This window comes from Apaloderma vittatum, unplaced genomic scaffold (genome assembly GCF_000703405.1).
Source record: "Apaloderma vittatum isolate BGI_N311 unplaced genomic scaffold, ASM70340v1 scaffold6433, whole genome shotgun sequence".
Taxonomy (NCBI): Eukaryota; Metazoa; Chordata; class Aves; order Trogoniformes; family Trogonidae; genus Apaloderma; species Apaloderma vittatum.
The window spans coordinates 68,724-90,615 of record NW_009707488.1 but is presented as its reverse complement, the minus strand read 5'-3'; the positions used below and the strand labels follow the sequence as shown (position 1 = coordinate 90,615).

The following is a 21,892-nucleotide window of genomic DNA, read 5'->3' as shown; positions in this document are numbered from 1 at the left end:
AACATCTGACGAAGACAGCCAGAAGTCAGTGTTTGACATGGCAAAGTCACATACCTATCTATAAAAGCTGCAAGCTTTCAAGAGAGGGAGAGAACCCTCCCTGGAGGTGTTCAAGGCCAAGTTGGACGGAGTCTTGAGTAGCCTGATCTAGTTGAGAGGCGTCCCTGCCCATGACAGGGAGGTTGGACTAGATGATCTCTAAAGTCCCTTCCAGCCTAGGCCATTCTGTGATTCTATGATTTATTTTCTTTTCTTGTTTTCTTTTCTTTTTTCTTTTTTTTTCTTTTTTCTTTCTTTTTTTTTCTGTTTTCTTTTTTTAAAAATATAATTGGCTGCCCAGACAAATTTTAATGCAGCAAAGAGCACACCTGTATAAGCCATGAGCTGCTAGCTTCTCTAGAAGAATGCTGTGGGACACAGCGTCAAAGGCTTTGCTAAAGTCCAGGCAGACAACATCCACAGCCTTTCCCTCATCCATGAGGCACATCACCTGGTTACCCACTAGGTAGGTCATCTGGTCATAGAAAGAGATCAGGTTTGTCAAGCAGTACCTGCCTTTCACAAACCGGTGCTGGCTGAGCCTGATCCCTTGCTTTCCTGCACGTGCCGTGTGAGTGCACTCAGTGACTCCCGGTGTCAGGGTGTCCCTGTGACCACAGTCTCCAGTCCTTCCAAGCGTTGTCGCAGGAGGTGGCTTACCTACTTCCATGGCTCAAGCACTGAAGCTGCACCTACATTTAGAGTACTGGCTGCCTCTTTCATGGAGATGAATCTGGATATAAGGAAAAACCTTTTACCCAAAAGGACAGCCAAGCAGTGGAACAGGCTGCCCACAGAGCTTGTGCAGTCTCCAGAGGATTTCAAGACCCCGCTGGAAAAAGTCCTAGGCTATGTGGTCTGAACTCAAGGACAGAACTTCCTGAGGTTGTCTCTAATCTACATTATTCTATTAAGCCTTTGGGAAGAAGGCTGGCAGGTGCTGAATGAGGACAGACACTAAATCATAGAAACATAGAATGGCCTAGGCTGGAAGGGACTTTAGATATCTCCATAAACATACGAGTTCTGAGATCTATCCACCACTTTGGAGAACATACAAAAGTCCTAGTCCTGTGGCTCTCTCAAGAAACCAGTCCCCACTCCTCTGAGCAGCAATTAGACCCATTACAGAAGGAAATCTCAGACAAGAATGCAGAGGCTTAATGACTTGATGGAAGAGTGACAGATCTCAGCTACCCCTCTCCTCTGGAACCTGATGGTTCAATGTGTTAAGGAAAGTGATCCTTCATTCTCACTAAACATCTCAATACTTTGTATTATGTTCTGATGAGAACAAGGCACTGCTACACATGAAAAGCTCTTCCCCTCTTATTTCCCTCTGTGCCCTCCTCAGGGAACAAAAACCCATTATGGTGGTGCCTTGAGAGAGATGTCCCTTCAGGATACACCTGTGGGCACGATGCTGTACTCTGTGGACATGGCCAGATCTGTTTCTTGTCAAAGCTAATCTGAGCAGGGGACATAATAACTTCACTAATGTCACAACATGGGCAAGGCCGTGCTATTACACAGGGTGCAGTTCAGATGGGAGCAAGGAGTTTGGCTTTTGAAGGGTCCTGGTTCACTAACGGCCACTTCTGCACAAATTTCAGCCTTTATGTAACTGGGAGGTATCCAGGGTTCATGTTATCCTGGGTCACAAGTGTCAGAGTTTAACTTTTTTGGCCTGGACTAAGTGGGTAACTACATGGTGGGATATCATGTGGCAGGTCCCAAAGCTGCCTGTGATTGAAAACTCAACAGATACTCACAGGATGTATGCAATGACGCCGATGGACCAGCAATCCACAGCTTTGCTGTAGGGTTTCTGGGCCAGCACTTCAGGAGCTGAAAATAAAAACCCAAACATACACATGTTACAAGACCAACCATTTGAATTAGGAAGTAGGATCCTGAAACATGAAGCTCCCTGAGACCTTGTGTTGCTCTCCGCATACAGCATTTGCAAGTATCCTGATGTTTTTTAAGCTCATATTCTCACAAAGAAGACCAACTCCTGAAGGGGAGCAAACTCATATACCTCAGACCAAAAAAAGGAAAGGTGGCAGGAGCTGGAGACATGCAAAAAAACCCCTGAACCTTCTGCTTCTACAGCTTTCAACCACCATAGTCTGAATTTTGCTAGAAGTGAGAGCCTGGGCATTTATTGAAACTCTTTGTGGGTCTGCTATCCTATCTTACACCAGTGAGAGTTAAAAATGGGCGCTTTTTTTTTTTTGTGAGTCTGGAGTATTATGTTTTCACTTTGGAACCTTTCCATGCAAATGCATAAACCTAAATTTTAAACCCCTCTGACTCTAATCTTTTTCATGTAAAGAAGCTTTTGCTTTTTTTCAAAGCAAAATGTCCACAATAATGCAAGAAATCACTGATCGTGGCATTCCCGAGGCAGGCTTGCTGCACTGGTTTTTAAAAAGCACAGTATTTCCCTTGAGTGCTTAAAAAAAATCATGAAGAGGCAAGTCCCAGCAAAAGTGTTTCTTTGGGATTACACCTTCCTCTGCTAGGAGTCTTACCAACATCAAAGCAGTTAGTTGCTAGAAGAATAGCAAAAAAAAAAAAAAGTGAAGCACATAAATGTATTCAAATTTGAGCCTTAGATTTGGTTGCTACATATGCTTTGGTGCACTCGTAAGGACTCTTCAAAGAATTATCTTCTTAAGCTAGATGAGTCAACAGAACTAAGGCCAAAACTGCCAACAAGGAAGGAACCAGGAAGCATTAATGAGAAACAGAGAAGACTTTTTGGTGCTTGGGCATGAAACCTTATAGAAGGGATTGAAGGGAAGACAGTGCATGAGGCAGACAAGGGCATCCAGGCTGTGCTTCCACAAGCAGCAGAATGATTGAAACGGTCAAGTCACACCGGAATCACATTGTAAAAAGGAAGAAAATCCAGGGTACTGTGGGTAAAAGTAGAGCTGGCAGCTAGATTATGAAGACTTTTTTAAGATTGGGACATGTCCCACTCCGCAGCACAAGGTAAATATTACCCCATTCTTGAAGTCTTCCTGCAAACAATGACCACTCTGCATACATAAGAAAATAAAATTACAGTTTTGTTTGCATATTGCTAATCCTAATACACTGTTGTAATGTGTGAATACTCCAACCACTCTGTTCCGAAGGAGGTTTCTTTCCACTGTACCTAGCAGGAACTCAGGCTCCTAACCAGGCCCTAGGTGCTTGGCAGAAACCTGCACCCCAATTCTGAGAAGCCCCTGACTCCTTCCAGGATACGGGCACACTGCTGTAGGGTGCTGGTCCAGAGAAGGGCAATGAAGCTGGTGAAGGAATCTGGAGAGCACAAGACTTATAACGAGTGACTGAAGGAATTGGGACTGTTTAGTCTGGAGAAGAGGAGGATGAGAAGAGACTTAGCACTCTCTACAACTACCTGAAAGGAGGTTGTAGTGAGGTGGGTGTTGGTCTCTTCTCCCAAGTAACTAGCCATAGGATGAAATGGGCTCAAGTTGTGCCAGAGGGTTTAGATTGGATTTTAGGAAAACTTTCTTTATTGAAAGAGTGGTGAAATATTGGAACACACTGCCCGGGGCAGTGGTGAAATCACCGCCCCTGGTGGTATTCAAAGAACATGTAGACGTGGCACTTCGGGACATAGTTTAGTGGTCATGGTAGTGCTGGGTTGATAACCGGACTTGATTTTAGAGGTCTTTTCCAACCTTAATGATTCTATGATTCTATTATTCTATTAAGATAAAGGTTAAAATGTTCTTACTACAATAATAGAGCATCTATAGTTGGCACCCAAAATGCAACTGCTTTTCCAAGGGCTGGGTCAGGGTCTCTGTGTCAGCTTGGTGACAGTCAGGTCCAGAGGAGATGACTCCGAAGACAAGCTTGGGATAAAAGAATAAAGCACTAGAAAGCCATCCTGTTAGGCCTGCCATTGCCTCTCAGATAACTTGGCAAGCTGGGACATATTGGCAAATTTACATTTCTCTTGTATAAATCAGCTTCTCGTCAGAGCTGCTCAAGACAGCCTTCCCAGACAGCTCCCCTGTTCCTTAACCTGACTCCTTCCTTCCTGATTCATCAAAATTTGCCTTCAAGATTTGCTCAAAAAAGGGCCTTTTTTTCAAAATGTGCATCTAATAAGGTTTGTGAGACTCAGTTTCCTTTTCTTTCTGTCCCTTCTGACTGAATTTTGTGACAAAATATGAGGAAGAAGGGAGTTCATTTTCCCCTGTCTTTAGGTGATTAGACGTCTTCCAACTCTCTAGTCTTTCCAAATTCCCCATATTTTATTTGCATATCTCTTCTACCTTTGACTGTCTGCTCTTCTTTGTATCATTTTCAAGACTGGTAAACATTATACATCTTATATCCCCCGAAGAAAATATTATGCAGATGGCTTCTGAGCACCACAGATCCTAGTGAGCTCCTGACATTATACAGATATGCCACATTAGCATAACAGAAAACATATCTGAGACGAGGGGATGTGAACTATATAAAGATTCTCCCTCTTAAATCATCAAAGCTGTGCTGGGGCATTTCTTTCTGTTTTAAAGGAGTGAAGAGCACTGATAACAGACAGTTGCTGCTGCAGATGGTGGCTGTGAAATAGGTAAGAACACTGCAGGATCAAGCCCAAAGCAAACATGAGGCTATTGCCTCTCATTTGGTAAACTTTATGAAGAAAGGCAGGAGGTTTAAATAATTATTTTAAGGCTAAATGGCTGCTTTTGATTTCTGTTCCAAAGAGCAGACATGCAACAGGAACAGGAGAACATAGCTAAGTATCATCTGTCTCTGATATATGGAAAAGACGGAAATATTTAATGAGCTGAAAAGCGAGTCAGAGGAGCTCTCAGAAATGACTAGATCAGTGCCAGGAATCAAAAGCGGGAGACATAACGAAAAAAAAAATTCACGAGCTGAAGACATTAAAGGATCAACACAGGCAGCTGAGGAAGCAAAACAGCAGTAAAGAGAAGGGGGAAGTCAACGCTCCCATTTCTGGTGCAAGGGAAACGCCAGCTGAGCGAAGATTTCCAGTATCACACCTGCCCAGGGAATCACTGTGGGCTCCAATGCCTCACAACAGTCATCCGCAGACAGGGAAGGCAATGAGAAAACCTCGATCCTTCCTCTACATCACTGTGCTTCAGGCCATATCAGTGTTGCTACCAGCAACATGTGGTGGTAAAATGTTGGGTAACGGTCCCAGGGTCTCCTCCCACCTGCAAGTACAGGAAGATGTGCTTCCCAGGCCAAATGGTGTCATGTTGTACAGTTAGGGCTTTTTTGTTTAGTTATATTTTGCTTTTAATAAGAGCAAAAATTTAAAAAGCTTGTTTCAAATGGAGGTTTTAAGGAAAGGTATAGAACGGGAATGTCTGGAAACCTTTCAGAGCATTATGCCATTACCCCCGGTGAGCAGAGCTATGCTAATAAGCTCCCTAAAAATGCAGCTGCTGGATGCCAAAAACAGCAATCCATGTTCCTGCAAAGAGCTCAGGTGATGGGGATTGCTCTGATACTTTAAGCCTGTGGAACAAACTGTACAAGTCATGAGGGTGCCTGTACTTCATACCAGCCTCACACTTTAAAGCAATTCTCCCTCACTCCCATGATGGTGCTTCTCCCAGCAGATTTTGCTGTCTCACAAGAACTCAGTCTAATGCTATTTTCTGTGGTTTATACGGCTTCCCACAAGCTGCATGCCAGAAGGAATGAGGCATTTGAACAAAGCGTGATGGTTCTGAAGAGCCACATAGGAGTGACAAATCATGAAGCTGCCGTAAATGTGGGAGGAATAGAAAGATCTAAGTAGGGTTAAAATAACCAGGGACCTGCTTACATTGGGCAGGGACATAGCTCAGTTGGCCAAGGAAATTGGCCTGGTGTGAGCCAGGACTAGTTGTTCAGCTGGTAATTATTTAGTGCTAGTTTCCATCATGAAGGCACGCCCTGCAAGTAGTGAAAGGGAAATGTGAATGGGCTGCACAGGTATAAGGTGGACATAAAATGTCAGAGCAAGGGTGAGAAACAGCTAGAGTTTGTCAAGGACACCAAGGGGAGATGGTGCCAGCCTCGTTGCTTAGAATTCTTGAAGTTATCACCTTGAGAAGATAGATAGAGAAGAGCAATCCTGCACCACTGAAAAGATGGTGGGATGCACGAAGGACCAACCCAGCCCTTCTCCTGAAGCCAAAGATGGTGCAAGAGCAGTGTGAGCTCCTCTGCCACCAGACAAAGGGTGCAAACAGGCTAAGGGACAGACGAAGCAGCTCCCCCACAAGATCAGAGCCCCTCTTCCACTGACTCCTGGGATGAAAACAACTTCTTTCCCTTTTTCACACAGTCCTCCAGTGTTCATCTTCTGGACAGCCAAGACTTTGAATTTTGGGGCTGTTACTGAATGACAGCAGGGTTTCAGCACATTGTTGCTGGCTTCTAGTGCTCCTGTCATCTCTATTTCATGTTGTTGAGCCATATTTAGATAGTTGTTGTGGAACATAACGCAGCCACAACCACATACCAGCAACTCCTGTTTCAGGACATGGAAATGGAGCTGCATAATCATGCCGTCATGATCGTGTGCCTGAGTAAATCCTGGTGAGAATGGTTCCTATGCTTTATTATTACATTATTACTCATGTTACTGGCTAAACAACTCCTGTTGCTTTTGCTAACAAGGATATTCCAACGGCTTATCAAATATTTTCAAACCCTTGACTCAAAGGATACCAAATAAGCCAAAATTCAACATGGAAGTCTATTGCTTATTTAAATGCTTAAGTCTTGTGCAGGGCTAAGAGAAACACATGGCTTTGATATGATCTAAAGTTGTTACTAGATTTCTGGCAGAGTTGAAAGTTATGAAATGATCTTTTAGAAAAGTACTACAGAAAATAAAACCAGTGAGGTGGGGTGTACAGGGACCAGTCACATATCCACAGTCCAACTCAATTCCTAAGACAAGGAAATAAGAAAATTTTACCTGAAGTTGGGTTGGAACTCAGAGCAAGAATTTTAAATTTCAGTAGGATTAAAATATTAGCCAGCCATAAACACAGTTCATAATTCAGCATTTCTGAAAAAGAACATATTGCCTGAGATAGGCTTTCTAACATTTTTTTTCCTGAACTTTTCAGTGAGTGTCTTGAGTCCCATCCGCAGAAGTAACCAAATTTTTTGAAAGATCATCTCTCATGGAAAGTTGCTCAGTGACACCCCATTCTCAAACAGCCAAAATCTCATTAGAGGAATTTGCTGAGTGCCTGGAGTCACCTCCTGGTGAGTGCCCAATTTGTGCCACACCTCAAGGATTACTCATTTTCAGGCAGTTTTGAACACCTCCTTCATCAAAATCATGTTCTTATAGATGGTTTCAAGCTGAGCAGATCTACGATATTCAAAACGATAAACCACTAATGGTTTATACAGATCTTGCCCATAATCACTCAGATCCCTCAGGGTTTTGAAAACACCACTTCCGTGCAAGCCAGTCCACACAACTAATTTGCAACGAAATGAGCCACACAAGCTGCCTGATTTTATCCAGTTTAGGTGCTATCTAAAAGTTGGGTGTCTAGTCCCAGCTCACCACGTAGACTCCTTCCATCAGAGAAGGAGAGATAAGATTCTATGATAAAAGTGGTAAGCAGATAAGAAAATTGAAGACGTCTTCATTAGAAGAGGTTGTGTTATCAGATCCCCTCTTCAGTACGTAAAAACTTAATTTTGCATCTTAACAAGTGACTCAGCTAATTGAGCTAAATTATCTTTTCACCATAGGACCAAAATCTCTCATGAAACCCCTGAAGGAATAAGATCTCTGAATTGTTGACAGTAATTTAACCTATAAGGCAGAACCTTAAAAGCTAATGTGCTAATGCAGCACTTGTTATGCACGTTTTAGATATACTCTAATTTAATAAGTAATACATGTATTTTAAGAAAGAAATATTTATTAAGAAGTTTCATTCAATTACACCCTCCCTTATTCAATGAATTTCCAAACCACAGGAATGTATTATTTTGGGTACCACTGTTCTTTGGAGATGAAACCAAGAACAGGTGAATTAAAACTGAAACACAAAGAGTTGAAAGTATATCCTAATCAGGGAAATTAGGTTGAAATTATAGGGATTCTTGCACACTTGCAAATACTTGTGCAGCAGACATGAATTCAGATCAGGTCTGCTACTAAGTCAGAATCTTGTCCAGCACTTTGCATAGTGAGATACCACTGGGTCCATTTCTGGAGATGAAATAAAAAGTGTATCTTGGAAAATGTTGTCTGGGCAGCCATTTATATTTAAAAAAAAAGAAAAGGAAAAAGAGAAAAGAAAAGAAAAAAGAAAAGAAAAAAAAGAAAATTAAAAAAAGAAGAAAGCAGCGCTAAAGAGGAGCTGTCTCCTGTGCAAAAAAAAAAAGAAATGACAAATATTTAAAGAGGTTTTCTTTGTGAGAGAGGGGAAAAACTCCTGTCAGCACTTTGAAATAAGCAGCCATGACCTCTTGAACCACGATGAGTAAATCTTGCGTTCAGTAAGGTAACAACAGGCCTGGAGGCACTTGTACAGCTATCAGCACCCAGACCATGAGTAATGAGAGCTCTCAAACATCTCTCAAAGCCCTACAATTCATGTCGCAGGCTCCCAAAGCTTTCTCTCCGAAACAGCAAATTTTCTTATGTAAACGGCTACGCTCAGAGGCCATTTGAGATCACTCAGTGCCCAAGCAGAGTCTTCTCTCTCTTGTTTTCATCAGCACTTCAGCAAGCATCATCTGATCTTCCCTGCATCTCGCAGACTTGTTCCAGTCAGTGCCCATTTCAGAGCAAAATAAAACATGGTAATTAAGGCCAGAAGAGCTGACAGCAAAAATTATGAGAATTGCTGTCTCAGCTCAATTCCTGCTAGTGCTCTGGAAGAAGATTTCCAGTCTGGTGTGATTACACAAGGCAGCTCTTCAGGCTGTACAGAGTGCATCCTGATTCATATGTCTTAAAATAAAGAAGCGATAGGCTGATGGTTCACCATGGGAAACCAAAGAAATCTGTTCTTTTTTCTGATGTTACCAGAATAGAGTATGACTGTGTAGCGTGAAGATACTGCCTGGAAAAAGGTTTTCCTGGGACAAATTTGGATCGCCATGTGGTAACCACATCATCCATTTGAGTTCTTGTACCACAATATCATCAGAACTATGAAAACAAGTGAGATGGCAACTACAAAGCAGAAGGACTCTCTGACTGCTGAAAAACGTCAAGTTTTTCCTGTTGACAAGTTTTTCCTGAGACAAATCTAGCCTTGTGGAAGCCATCGTCATTTTAGTTTCATGGATTTCATGGATGCCACAGAGATTGAATTTTACCATCTCAGGTGGTTAGACAGGTTTCATAGGAAGCACAGGCTTGCTGGCTCCATCTCATGCATGAAGAGAACCTTTTAAATAGTATTTGCTCAAATAGACCTTGTCCTCACCTAGAATCATAGAATCATGGAATTGTCAGGGTTGGAAGGGACCTTAAAGATCATCTAGTTCCAACCCCCCGCCATGGGCAGGGACATCCCCCACTAGATCAGGCTGCCCAGAGCCCCATCCAGCCTGGCCTTAACAACTCCCAGGGATGGGGCTGCCACCCCCTCTCTGGGCAGCCTGTGCCAGAGTCTCCCCACCCTCATGGAGAAGAACTTCTTTCTAACGTCCAATCTGAACCGACTCATCTCTGGCTTCAATCCATTCCCTCTAGTCCTATCACTACCTGCCATGTATTTCTCACATTCAGCTACTTTAACATTTTTAAAAGGATGCTGGGAAGCACACTGGTAATCAGTAGCCTGGTACAATCACTATGGAACAGAGAGAACAGCAAAGAGTAAATAACAAGAAGTGATTTGATACTGTCCAGGAAGGCCTGAGGATCTAAAGATCTTTTGCATACTGACATCTACAAGTCAGTAACCTAACATGGTTGTAACAGAGGGTAACTGAACATGTCTGAGTAAATGTAGCTCTTTCATTCTACTGTCTTCTACCAGGGGAATCCGGCAAATACTATCCTCTATGATTAAAATAATGTTACATCAGGTAAAGCTTCTTGGTTTTATAGGTGCTTGCAGAATCAATACATGCGAGGCTATTCTTTATATACTTCTGATTTAGCTACAGGCAGTGCCTTTGAGAAAACTCATTTTGCATAGGATTAAAATCGTGAATCTCACAAAGCCAGAGCTGGATTGCAGGATTGGGACCTGAAGGAGAAGACCACACAAGACAGAACATCAGCACCTTCTGAAAACTAACAAACATCTGTAAAATCTCATGTGCACCGTGTAATGGCACCAGAAAACAAGTAGTATTTCTTTTTCACTATGTGTCTGTATTGCAGCTGGGAAGAGCAGATGCACAATACTACCAAAACTCTTACCAACATAGCCAGGAGTCCCGCAGGCTGTGGACATCACATCTCCTTTACCCTCCATCTTTGACAATCCAAAGTCACTGATCATGATTTTTGACTCTTCATCCTGGCTGTAGTAAAGCAGGTTCTCAGGCTAGAAAGGAGAACAAGAAAAGTGAGATTTGGATATATAAGTCCAGTAACAACATCGCTTGGTTGATGTGTTGCGTTTAACACAATCCTTAGTTACATCACACAAATACAATTTGGTTCCCCTAAATCCCAAAGAGATGTTCTTACAACCTGAATGGAGATCAGACTTCTGTATAGCAACCAATGGAAGAAGCTTTGAGTTTTCCTGGGATAACAAACTTCTGTGGCACCCCAAATAAGAATTAAGGCTTGTCCCTTACTCGTGCTATGTGTCTGACACACCACTACTTCAGAGTGATAAACCAGAAGGATTCATTTGAAGGCAGGTAAATATGGCAAATCCAGGTAGTGTAATGAGATTTTTTTTATACAGCATTTAAAAACAGGGAAAGAAAAACAGCAGGTATTGGAGAATTCATGTATCTTCTCCACTGGAAATAAACTGTTATGAGAGAGAAAATGCCTTTACAATTAACAGACTCACAGTAAGGATGCTTTAGCTAAAGCTAAACCAGGAAACAATGCTACAGCACTAAGCACAGCAACTAGCTTACCTTGAGAGAAAACAAGAGTCACTCCACAAAGACTCATGACTTTTTACCAATGTCAGCTGGATTGGAGAGCCCAGACAGCTCCATCTGCTGTGAGAGCACACTTCTTGCCCTACTTAATGTCTGGGCTCTCAAAAAGGTCCAGAATCTGCTGACCCTCTGACAGCTTGTTGGTGCCGGTGCCACACCCAAACATTGGGATCTTCATCTATAAAAGTGATGGATACCCAGTGTTTCACCATAACCCTGCTGTAGGCTTCTTTTGCCCAGAAGCTGGTACAAATGCCCAACCACATGCAACACCTTTTGTCTTTCAGCCCACGTGTGCTCCAGGAAACAGTGAGAAGCTGCTGCAGCCCCACAACATCATCAAACTCGTTGGGATACATCCAGGCTTGGGTTTGTAAGAAGGAGAAAATGCCCTGCAGCAGCACCAGCATCTATCTTCCCTTCTCCATCCTGCAACCTCCTGTTCTAGGGAACGCGACGGGTGAAGAAGTCTCAGGGGTGATGCTGCCTCCACCCAGCTCTGAGGTTCCCATTCAGCTTCAAGTTGAGGTTAAAGTATTTTCTGGCTCCCCAGCCCCAGTACTAAGCCAAGCAGTGACAGCTTTATCCATGGGACATGATGGACTCATCACAAGAGGTGAGCTGCATCCACAGCTGTGAGTGAGCTGGGACTGTGGCAGAAAGGAAAACTATTCCGTTTGTGAAAATAATTATGAATTTGTACCATTTAAGTTTCTTTCTCATGATAGCTCATAACTCTAGTGCTTTAATGGATTATAATAATGCTGACACTGTTTTCAGGCACCCCATAAGTCAGTTTTATGCCACAATCTGCCTTTGGTTGGAACTACTCTTGATTTCTACTAGTGCACTTCTGATCTGCTGAGGGGTTGGTAGAGCTGGGGTTAAGGGAAAGACAGTTATTCCCTAACTCACGTCAGGATCCCACTTATATTTAGTAAGGCCAAGAAACTCATACATTCAAAATCTAAACTTGTTTAAAACCGCTTTAGAAGGACTCTGGTTCTTCAAGCTGATTAATTCAAAGAGCATTAATGAGGTGGATCTGTACCAAGCTGAGCTGCTCAAGCCTTTCTGTCCTTTTGTACATCTTGGACTTCATCTGCTGCCATCTCTTGCTGTCTGCTGCTGCCTTACTTAGATTAGAGACTTGGAGTACAGATCTGCTTTTCCCAACTACAGCAAGTACTATTTTGGTATCTGAATAGCACATAATTACAATAAATAATTGTTATAGATGTTTCATGGGTTGTATTTTGAAGAGTGGATTCCTTCCCAGAGTTTCATTTTGGGAATCACAATTTGAAACTTACACTTATCTTGATATTTTAAGATCATAAAAAGCCTTATTATATCCCTATTTTTGCCGTCATGGTATGGTTGTGCTAACAGAAATTCAGAGCAGGTGTTCCTCATATACCATATTTTATGAGTCATTTTCACAACTGTTATGGTACTGACAAAGACTTGCAAACCAAAAGAAAGAAAGAAAGAAAGAAAGAAAGAAAGACAAAAAGAGCTATTCTTTGCCCAAAATACCATTGGAAAGGTGGTTTGATTTAAATTCAGCATGCCCTTATATAAACTCTGAATGAAATCTGTAGATGAATCCACTTCCCAGTTACCAGGTCTCATATTTTATTACAGGAACTTTTAAATAAGATTCATCAGTTTTAACATGAGAGCTACAGTCTTCCTTTTAAATTATAAAGACAGGAATATTAAGAGCTGTTACAACTGAATATCTGAATTAAGAGGACTCAAACCTCTCTCTAAAACCTCTGGTTGCAGAAAGAATTCTGAGGTTATTTCCTACAAACTGAACTTAGGGGAAAGCTGGTCACGTTAAAATACTGAATAATGCTTCCATACTGAAATATGTTGCAACTGTTATAAATACAAGAATATTTCCATGTGCTTCAACATAAGAGCAGGGGATGAATGGGAATAGAAGGCAACGTGTGAATGAACACTGAGGAAATGGAAGACTAACCAGTACCTCTTATAGAAAACCCATTATTTGGGACTGAACTGCACAACACGGAGAAGGAAATATTATTAGCAGACATCAGTGTAGATTTTCCTTCAGTGGATTCAATGGTTTGCCTTAAAAATATGTCAAACCAATACTTAAAAAATAATTTATCTGCTGCTATTATTCTACTCTACCTACTGAAGTGGAGATTATAGGATGCTCGCTTCTGGCAGAGGAGGACAGGACTGAGGCAAGTCCCTTGCAGCAGTAAGGTGTGGAAAAGCTTGCAATCCTATGGGAACAGCTCCCACACGCCTAAAAGATTCATGTCTGGAGTCAAGGAGGAAAAGGCTGCCTTGGGCACTGCAACACCTTGGAGAACTGCAGTGCTGGTGGTTACACGGGTAACGGGCTCTGCTGTGGCCCTGCTGCCATCACACTTCAGGAACAAGCCTGTCATTTATTACTTTACACCACACGGCATTACACATCAGCACTAATTTTGGAGGAGGCAAAAAGCAAATAGATAGTGTCTCTCGTCACCACAATTTTTCACTCATCTTAAGGCACAGCAGTGAGGTCACATTCCCAGTGCTACAACCTTCATTAAGAAGAGTTGCCCAAAATCACAAACATGCAGTTTAATATTTGAGTATATTAAAAACCAGTAAAGCTACATTTAATAAAAAATGTATTTAAGAAGTAAAAAAACAAAAAAAAATCTCACTTCTTTGCTGCTTTTAACTCTATTAATGTTAATTAAGCCTTTACATAATCAGACCTGTTTAGCCAAATTCCACTCTCTCTACTTGGGAAAAAACTCAAGACCACAGCATCAACATCCAAGGAAACCTGTTTGGAGCATCCCTCCAAAACACAACTAGAAGTGTTATTTCATTCACTAAGTTCTTCATTTCTGGCAGTGAACTCTGGTAGAGTTTATTAGCTCAGGAACTGAAACCACAGAGGATTTTTTTTGCCTTTGTATCTTTTTCTAATGTCTTCTGCTAATTTACAAGACACTAAAGATGAGGGAGTTTAGCTGTGTGTCATGAAATCCAAGCCCTTCTTCTTATCTTAAATGACAGTTTAAGATATTGGAAAGAAACAACACAGAAATAATGTTTGGGGGATTTTTTTGGTTTTGTTGTTTTGTTTTTTTTTTTACCAGAAAAGCTGAGAATTTTTGATGGGATAACATGGTACAGATGAAAGGAAAACTATTAAAAAATCACATTGGCACACAATGTTTCTTAGAAGAATCCTCGCTGTTAACAAAAACACTGGTCCAAATAATTTGATAGAAAATCATTCAACTTTCCCACACTCTTTATTGTTACTAATTATTATTAAATAAGAGTAAATATAGCACAGTAAATCTGCGAGCTACTTTACAGCAGTAAACACATCCCAGCTGAGATGAGTTTCCTGCCTTAATGTAACATTTTGAGCCTCAATGAATGACTTTTTCCTCTCATCATATGCGCGAAACTCCCATTGTAACAGCATTGATTGCAGAGTGCTCATTAAAACCAATTATGATGGGAGGATATGGAGCCCTCAGAGCATTCCTCTCATGGTAAAACCTTAGTGAGACAGCCAGGCCCAGCAGAGGCTGCACTTACATGTGTTAGACTCATGTAATTATGGCGCCTTTGTTAACACTGCGGTCGTACCTTGAGGTCCCTGTGCACGATGCCCATTCGGTGAAGGTAGTAGACAGCATCCAGGACCTGCCGGATCAGGGTGCTGGCATCCTTCTCGGTGTAGAACCCTTTCTCAACGATCCGGTCAAAAAGCTCTCCCCCAGACACTCTAGAAAACACAACGGGATGCAGAAGAGTGAGAACATGCTTTGTAATGTGCTTTCCAAGTCGCTAAAATGGGCAAGCGCGGGCAAGACCACGCACTAGGCATAGGCAGTCCGAGCACACATCCATCTGGAGCTCTGGGCACTTTCTCACTGTCCCAGCAAAGATGTGGCTTTGATTTTCCAATAGTCCAAGGACTGGTTGTGCTATAATGGAAAAAAAATCCATCACACATCAGAGAGTGGTCAAAGACTCACCTGAACTTGCAGAGGGAAATCACAACTACACTCTAGCAAAACCCAGGGAGTGGACACTGGCAGCCCACTGAGGTTGTAAGGCTCCCTGCTAGTATGATCCCCTGGGATTCACTTCTAACTCCTTAGTCTTATGAAGAGAGCTGGGGCTGTTCAGTCTAGAGAAGAGGAAGCTGAGGGGAGACCTTATCACTCTCTACAACCACCTGAAACGCAGCTGTAGTGGGACAGATGTTGGCCTCTTCTCCCTAGTGAATAGTGATAGGACAAGACGAAACATGTTCAAGTTGTGCCAGGGGAAGTTTAGATTGGATATTAGGAAAAATGTCTTCACCGAAAGGGTGGTGAAGAATTGAAATGGGTTGCCAAAGGAGGTGGTGGAGTCACCATCCCTGGACGTGTTTAAAAAACGGTTGGATGTGGCACTTCAGGAGATGGTTTAGTGTTAGGGTGGTGTAGGGCTGTAGGTTGGGGCTGATGATCTTAAGGTCCTTTTCCAATCTTTCTGATTCTATGATTCCACTGACCAAGGCTTGGGTTTTGCCCCGGAGGAAGGGTCCCATTCCCCTTTCCCCACTAGTGAGTGAAATGCATATGGTGGTTGCTGCCAGTACCTATAGAGTGTTAGTTTATTAAAGGACTCTGAGTCTCCAGCAATTTTAAATGCTTTCAGAGGTTCCCCCTGCCTTTCCTTGTACTTGCACGTTCATTTATCCACAGCCACGAACTCTTTAGGCAGAGCATGGCCTCTGCCTGGCACTGGTACCAGACAGTTATTGATGAGAGAGAGCAGATCATCAGCACAATTAATCACCAGATGACACAGATGGGGGAAGGATTCCACAACTCAGAAAGGAAAGAAAATAAACCCTTGACATCCTACTATTTAATGTCTGCTCTATTATGCTTTTCCTCTGCCCTGCTAGAAATAACACATTCTGAACCCAATCTTAAATAAAAAATGGTCACATTAAAATTCCCTGGAGGAGTATCTGGGGAAACAAAAGGGGAAATAAATGCCTGAGTAATTTAAATAATAAAACTGTCAGCAAAAAAACTGCTCTACAAGCGTAAATAAAAGATTTCCATTTTAACAAGCAAAACCTATTAAAACCAAAATGTATGTGATATGTTTTTTCAGCAAGTTGCACCACTTAGCATATCATGAATAGCACAGTAAAACTTTCTTTAAAAACAAACCTAATAGAGGGAAAATAATAAATGATTACAGTCATTAAACACATATGGACTGGGAGCTTGCCATCATACGAACACTAGGTAATTCAGCAACTCCAGGGAATAATCTGCTTGAATAATGCCATGAAGTCACTTCCTAGGGAAGTTTAGAGCCTGAATGAGAGAGAGGGCTACCACTAAAAATGAACACATTCAACTTCCAAAACCAAATAATACACCAAATAATCCTCCTATGAAGTGCTAGGAGAACAAATCAAATAGCTTGCTAAAATATTGGCCTTAAACCGAAACGCTGCAGTAAAGGTGAAGTTCACCGAGGGCCTGAAGTCCACCCAGGAGATCCCTGACCCTACCAGCAGCCCTAGGCTTGCTGAGAGAGGCTGGAGCAGCAGATCTGGGCTGGCAGTGGGGCAGGGGAAAGCCCTGGGTACCGAACCGAACCGGAGAACTCGTAACCAACGGCACAGCGGGGAAGGAGATACGGCAGACAGAGGCGCCACCGGCAGAAGTATCATCCCACAACAACCTGCTCTGAGATGACGCGCTGAACATTACACAGAAGAACCTCAAATTAACCCCCTTTCTTTCCTAGTTTCTCACAACCGGAGTTGTATTTCTCATATATATACACGTGTATGTATACACAGTCCTACACCCTTTGCCCAAGCCATCACAAGCCTTGCAAGGGAGAATGGACACGCCTCTGCCTCGCCGTTCACTGCAGGCAGACACAGTTTTATTGAATCTGGCTCCTATTAGCTGACTGTCTTTTTATATTTCCCCTGCAGCCCTTTTGTTTCCCGTGGATTGATTGCACTGAAAACTGAGCCCACGCAGTAATTAATATGACTGAATACAGCACATTTCCCCATGAAAATGGAGCGCATGCTCTTTTGCAATTTCATATAGTTACTTCTGTTATATTCAAGAGATGGACTGCTTCAGTAGATACTGATTTGCATCACGTGCTTTCCTGCACAAGGACTCTCTCCTTCAACATTTGCAGAGAGCACACTTCCACAAAAATTTTTTCATTAAAAAGACAAAATTTCTCTCCATGCCAACTCACTCCCTATCCCCCTTAAGCCTCATTCTTTAATCAAAAGCTTTTCTTAGTCAGACTTAGTCCAGTGGCTCTACTGTACCCAGGCTAAATCTGTTTATAATTTTATTTCAACACGCGGAAAATATTTGTGACCTCTTAAATGATGCATTGCAAACCAAAGCTTAATCCAAGGACTCAGGAGGAACAGCCGCTAAGTTTATAGCCACTTGTTTATTCAGAATGTCGACAGCATCCCAGGTACACGCCACGAGTTGAGGGCCCCACACTCCTATTTATGTGTGTGATGGCTCCGTGTTACAGTACATGGGATTTGCATTACATGGTTGCACTCACCTATAGAGTCTCCCTGCTGAGTGCAAGAGTCGCAGCTGGGGTTCACCCTCCAGGGGTGCTCTGCAGCTCAGCACCCAAGGCCATGGCTGCTCTCCATATGGAGTTTATGTCCATATGGCTTTTCTCCTCCAAAACAGGGTGAACTCAACCGTAATGTCATTGGGAATGCTGCTCCCTGTATGGTGCCCAAGGACTGACATACGTCAATGTTCTTCCAGGAACAAACCAGCAAGGGCAGCTGTGGCAGAGCATCGGAGCTCTAAACTCATGGAGGAGACGTGGCCTGTTTGTCTGAAGCTGGTCTTGATCCCAACGCCCTCTACCCTGTTGAGACAGGACTTGGCATCCTGCTCCTAACAGACCTGGGCACTCACGAAGCTGCTGCAATTTGTTTGTTCCAGTCTTTATTATGCTGGGATAAGTTTGTTGTTTTTTTTTTTTAATAGTAGGGCCAGCTTTGCCCTCTCTATGGCAATTTTGAGCAGCACACAGGAGGCACAGTTGGAGCTGCAGTCAGTAAGAGCAGAATTAGGTCTTTGTCTTAAAGAAATTTAAGACAAAGTTTTCTGACCAGAAGGAGAGGGTAGGACAGATTTCTCATTAGTGGAAGAGGACCGCTCCTGTCTTGCAGCTGGCACTGGCCCATGGAGCTGGACTCACTCTCCTGAACAACAGCACAAGGAACCTTTTTCCGCTGCTGATTTCAATCTTGGTTCCCAGCAAAGAAAAAAAATCAAAGGAGCAGTAGCCAAGTGCAGTCACTTGAAAAACATTTAACCCTGGAACAGCTCAAGTGTCACGCTGTGATTCAGAGTGGTGTTAGCCCTGCCCAGGGACGCAGACCTAGGCAAAAAATAAGCAAAATGGCTGCAGTCGCATCTTCTATATGGGTGCCTGCTGGACCATATGTAGCTCCATCCCTTGGTCCTTGCTTGGCCAGAGTGGCTCTCCCCTGGTTCACCAAGCAGCATGAGGAAAGCCCAGTGCTTGGAGAAGGAGCAGAACTGGATGTCCACATTTACATGGACACCCCAGCATATGCCCCGCTCAGCTCCAGGAATATAGGAAAAAAATCAAAACAAAGCTCAGAAGTTTAATTTTATTTAGAATGAAAAAAACCCCAAAACATGTCAAACCCAGTTGTAAATAAGAATACTTTTCACATTTACTACATCTATTACCTGAGACTATGTGTCTTTAGTGCATACTGCTGACTCTCCACATAAGGTAGGCCAGAATAAACATTATTTCTATTTTCTCATTTCAGTAAATAGAGAAAGACAGGAACTCTCAGTCTTCGCCCACTATAAGGGCCAGGACATATAGCAACGCTCTCATCCACAAGCCCTACTCCACTAAGAATCATAGAGTAATTTAGGTTGAAAAAAACCTTTAAGATCATTGAGTCTAACCATAAACAGAGCACGGCCAAGTCCATCTCCAGACCCTCCACCAGCTTTTTTGCCCTTCTCTGGACACACTCCAGCCCCTCAATGTCTTTCTCATTGTGAGGGGCCCAAAACTGAACAGACGATTCGAGATGTGGCCTCACCAGTGCCAAGTACAGGGGGACAATCCCTGTCCTGGTCCTGCAGCCACACTATATCTGACACAAGAGAGATGCATTGCCATCCAAACCCAGTTTGAAGAGGGACAGTGAGACACAATATGACCATATGAAATAAGAGACATTATCTGTAATTCCAGTGGAGAGGCACAGATTGCACTCTGGTTCCTGAGTTTCCTCGGATAAAGGCTTCCAGATGTAGCGTTTTGCTAAGAATCATAGAATAACAGAATGGCATAGGCTGGAAGGGACCTTAGAGACCATCCAGTCCAATCTCCCTGTCATGGGCAGAAGACTTCGTGTATCAATCATGCAGATGATGCAAACCTTTCAGAGGATCTACCCGGGTGCTGTAGTTTGCAATAAAATCCTACAGCCCTCTGGTCTGGGGTCAGATACAGAAAGTTTGCCCAGCTCTAATGAAGATGAACAAAGAAACAGAGACAGATATTAAAAGCAGAATAAATGTCCATTGTTGTATTTTTAATATTTTCTTGCTTCTGGGGATTTTGCCCCTTGTTTCTTCCTAATTTAGTGTTTATATGTATATCCATACCTCTGACACAGGCTGTCACACCAAGTGTCTCAGTTTAGGCCAGGTTTCAAAAAGCTTTGAAGATGCCAATGGTCTTGTGTACATGGGTGAGCAACCTCATTATCTGGACTCTGTGTGTGTGTACACTGCTGGCTGAACACCCTCCACAGACAGTAAAAATTGTTCTGAAAGACCCTGCAGTCCTCAGGGGAGGCAAAGGAGAGGTCACTCTACCACTGTCCTGATAATTATTAAGGCTCTGTTCAAGGGTTGCCGTCAGTCCTTGTCATTTCATGGTTTCTATACTCCTGCAATTTCTAATTTGCAGGCTTAACTTGGGAGAGGTGAGAAACCATTTCAGCATGAGTATCACACCTTTCTTTTACATTAACCCATCTCACCATCAAATTCATCAGGAAAGAGACAAATAGACCAAACTAAAACAGCCCCTGTTGCAGGTGAGGAAAAAGGACCAAGTCAACCTTCTTCTGAAGCAACCAATTCCTTTGCAGTACCATCGGGAAAGCAGAACGTGCAAAGTTTCAAAGAAACACTGTGCCTAAAGATGAACACCAAACAAAAACTACTGTGTAATTTAAGGCTCCTAACCTCATAAAAACAACCCAAGAGCAAATCTCTCTGGATTTCTGATGTTTTTGCCAGCAGTGTGAAACCTGCACCCATGCACTGCAAGTCACTCAACCAGTTACCTGCCAGAGCCCCCCTACCTATGTTAGCCTTCAGGTAAATAAATACATGACTAAAAGAACAAATAAATGCTGGAATTAAAAAGATGTTAGTCATATATTCATATTAATGCATTCATGTTATCCTTTCTCTTGCTGGTACCACCTGTGTGTACAGATATATCCTGTCATTTATTCACTGCTACAACCTCCAGTGTTATCAGGTGCAGGAACCTTTCTGCTCGTTTTAGGAGGTTGAAAGATAACACCCTTGGAAATATCACATTGACTTCTTTGTCATTTGGCAAAACGTTGATGTTTTTCTTTCCTGTCTCTTTTGGAGGACAGGCTGAAATTGTTCCAGATTGTTTACTGATTGACAGGTTTATTGCTTTTTATCCAAAGGCTTACTAATGCACTCATCAGTGGTGGATTTACAGAAGGCTACTCAGAGTTTGTAGGCTTTTCCCTAGAGAAGTGCATGAAGTTCACTTGATGCTTCATAGAATCACAGAATGTTAGGGGCTGGAAGGGACCTTGAAAGATCATCTAGTCCAACCCCCCCTGTCAAAGCAGGATCACCTAGAATCACAGAATCATTACAGCTGGAAAAGATCTCTAAGATCAAGTTCAATCATCAACCCAACACCACCATGACCACTAAACCGTCCCCCGAAATGCCATGTCCACACGTGTTTTGAAGACCTCTGGGCAGCCTGCTCCAGTGTTTCACCACTCTTTCAGTAAAGAATTTCTTTCCTAATAACCCATCTAAACCTCCCTTGGTGCAACTTGAGCCCATTTCCTCTTGTCCTATTGCTAATTACTTGGGAGAAGAGACCAACAGCCAGCTCACTACAACCTCCCAGCCTCCATTGGACAAGTCATCAAAGCACCACCACGTTGGATTAGAAGAATCAGCATGAAGAGGCAGAGATGTCCCTAGGGGCTCATTAATACAGTTTGAACCTGCGAATTAGGGATACCTGACGAAAAAAGGGCCGATTTTGGAAAACTGGAGCAGGAGCACCCCAGGCCAATATGAAAAATAAGTGAAACATGAGTATTACCCTACAACTGAGACCAGCTTGCTTATCGGAAGTGACATGTTCATGGTTTCCTACAATATAAATCAGAAAAAGTGTGTAACTCGGCTGCCGGAGCATGAAGGTGGAAGTGTGAGGTGAGATAAGAAAGACTGAAAGGACTATTCCTGGGAAGTTCTAGCTTTGAGTATTATTTTTTCTTAATGAAAGAATTCTTAATAAAAATATTTCCATTTTTTAAATGTAT

The 21,892-nt window shown here is 42.6% G+C and overlaps 1 protein-coding gene across 1 annotated transcript in view; it reads right to left on the bottom strand.

The window, feature by feature from the left end:
- The window catches only part of LOC104271526 (calcium/calmodulin-dependent protein kinase type 1D), a gene marked incomplete at its 5' end in the record, with an annotated part of 85,142 nt that overhangs the window by 24,576 nt on the left and 38,674 nt on the right, over window positions 1-21,892 (bottom strand). Inside the window, 3 exons of the mRNA XM_009866215.1 lie at window positions 1,812-1,887; window positions 10,469-10,595; window positions 14,827-14,965. Coding sequence (XP_009864517.1) covers window positions 1,812-1,887; window positions 10,469-10,595; window positions 14,827-14,965 — 342 coding nt within the window. The remainder of the gene's footprint in view (window positions 1-1,811; window positions 1,888-10,468; window positions 10,596-14,826; window positions 14,966-21,892) is intronic.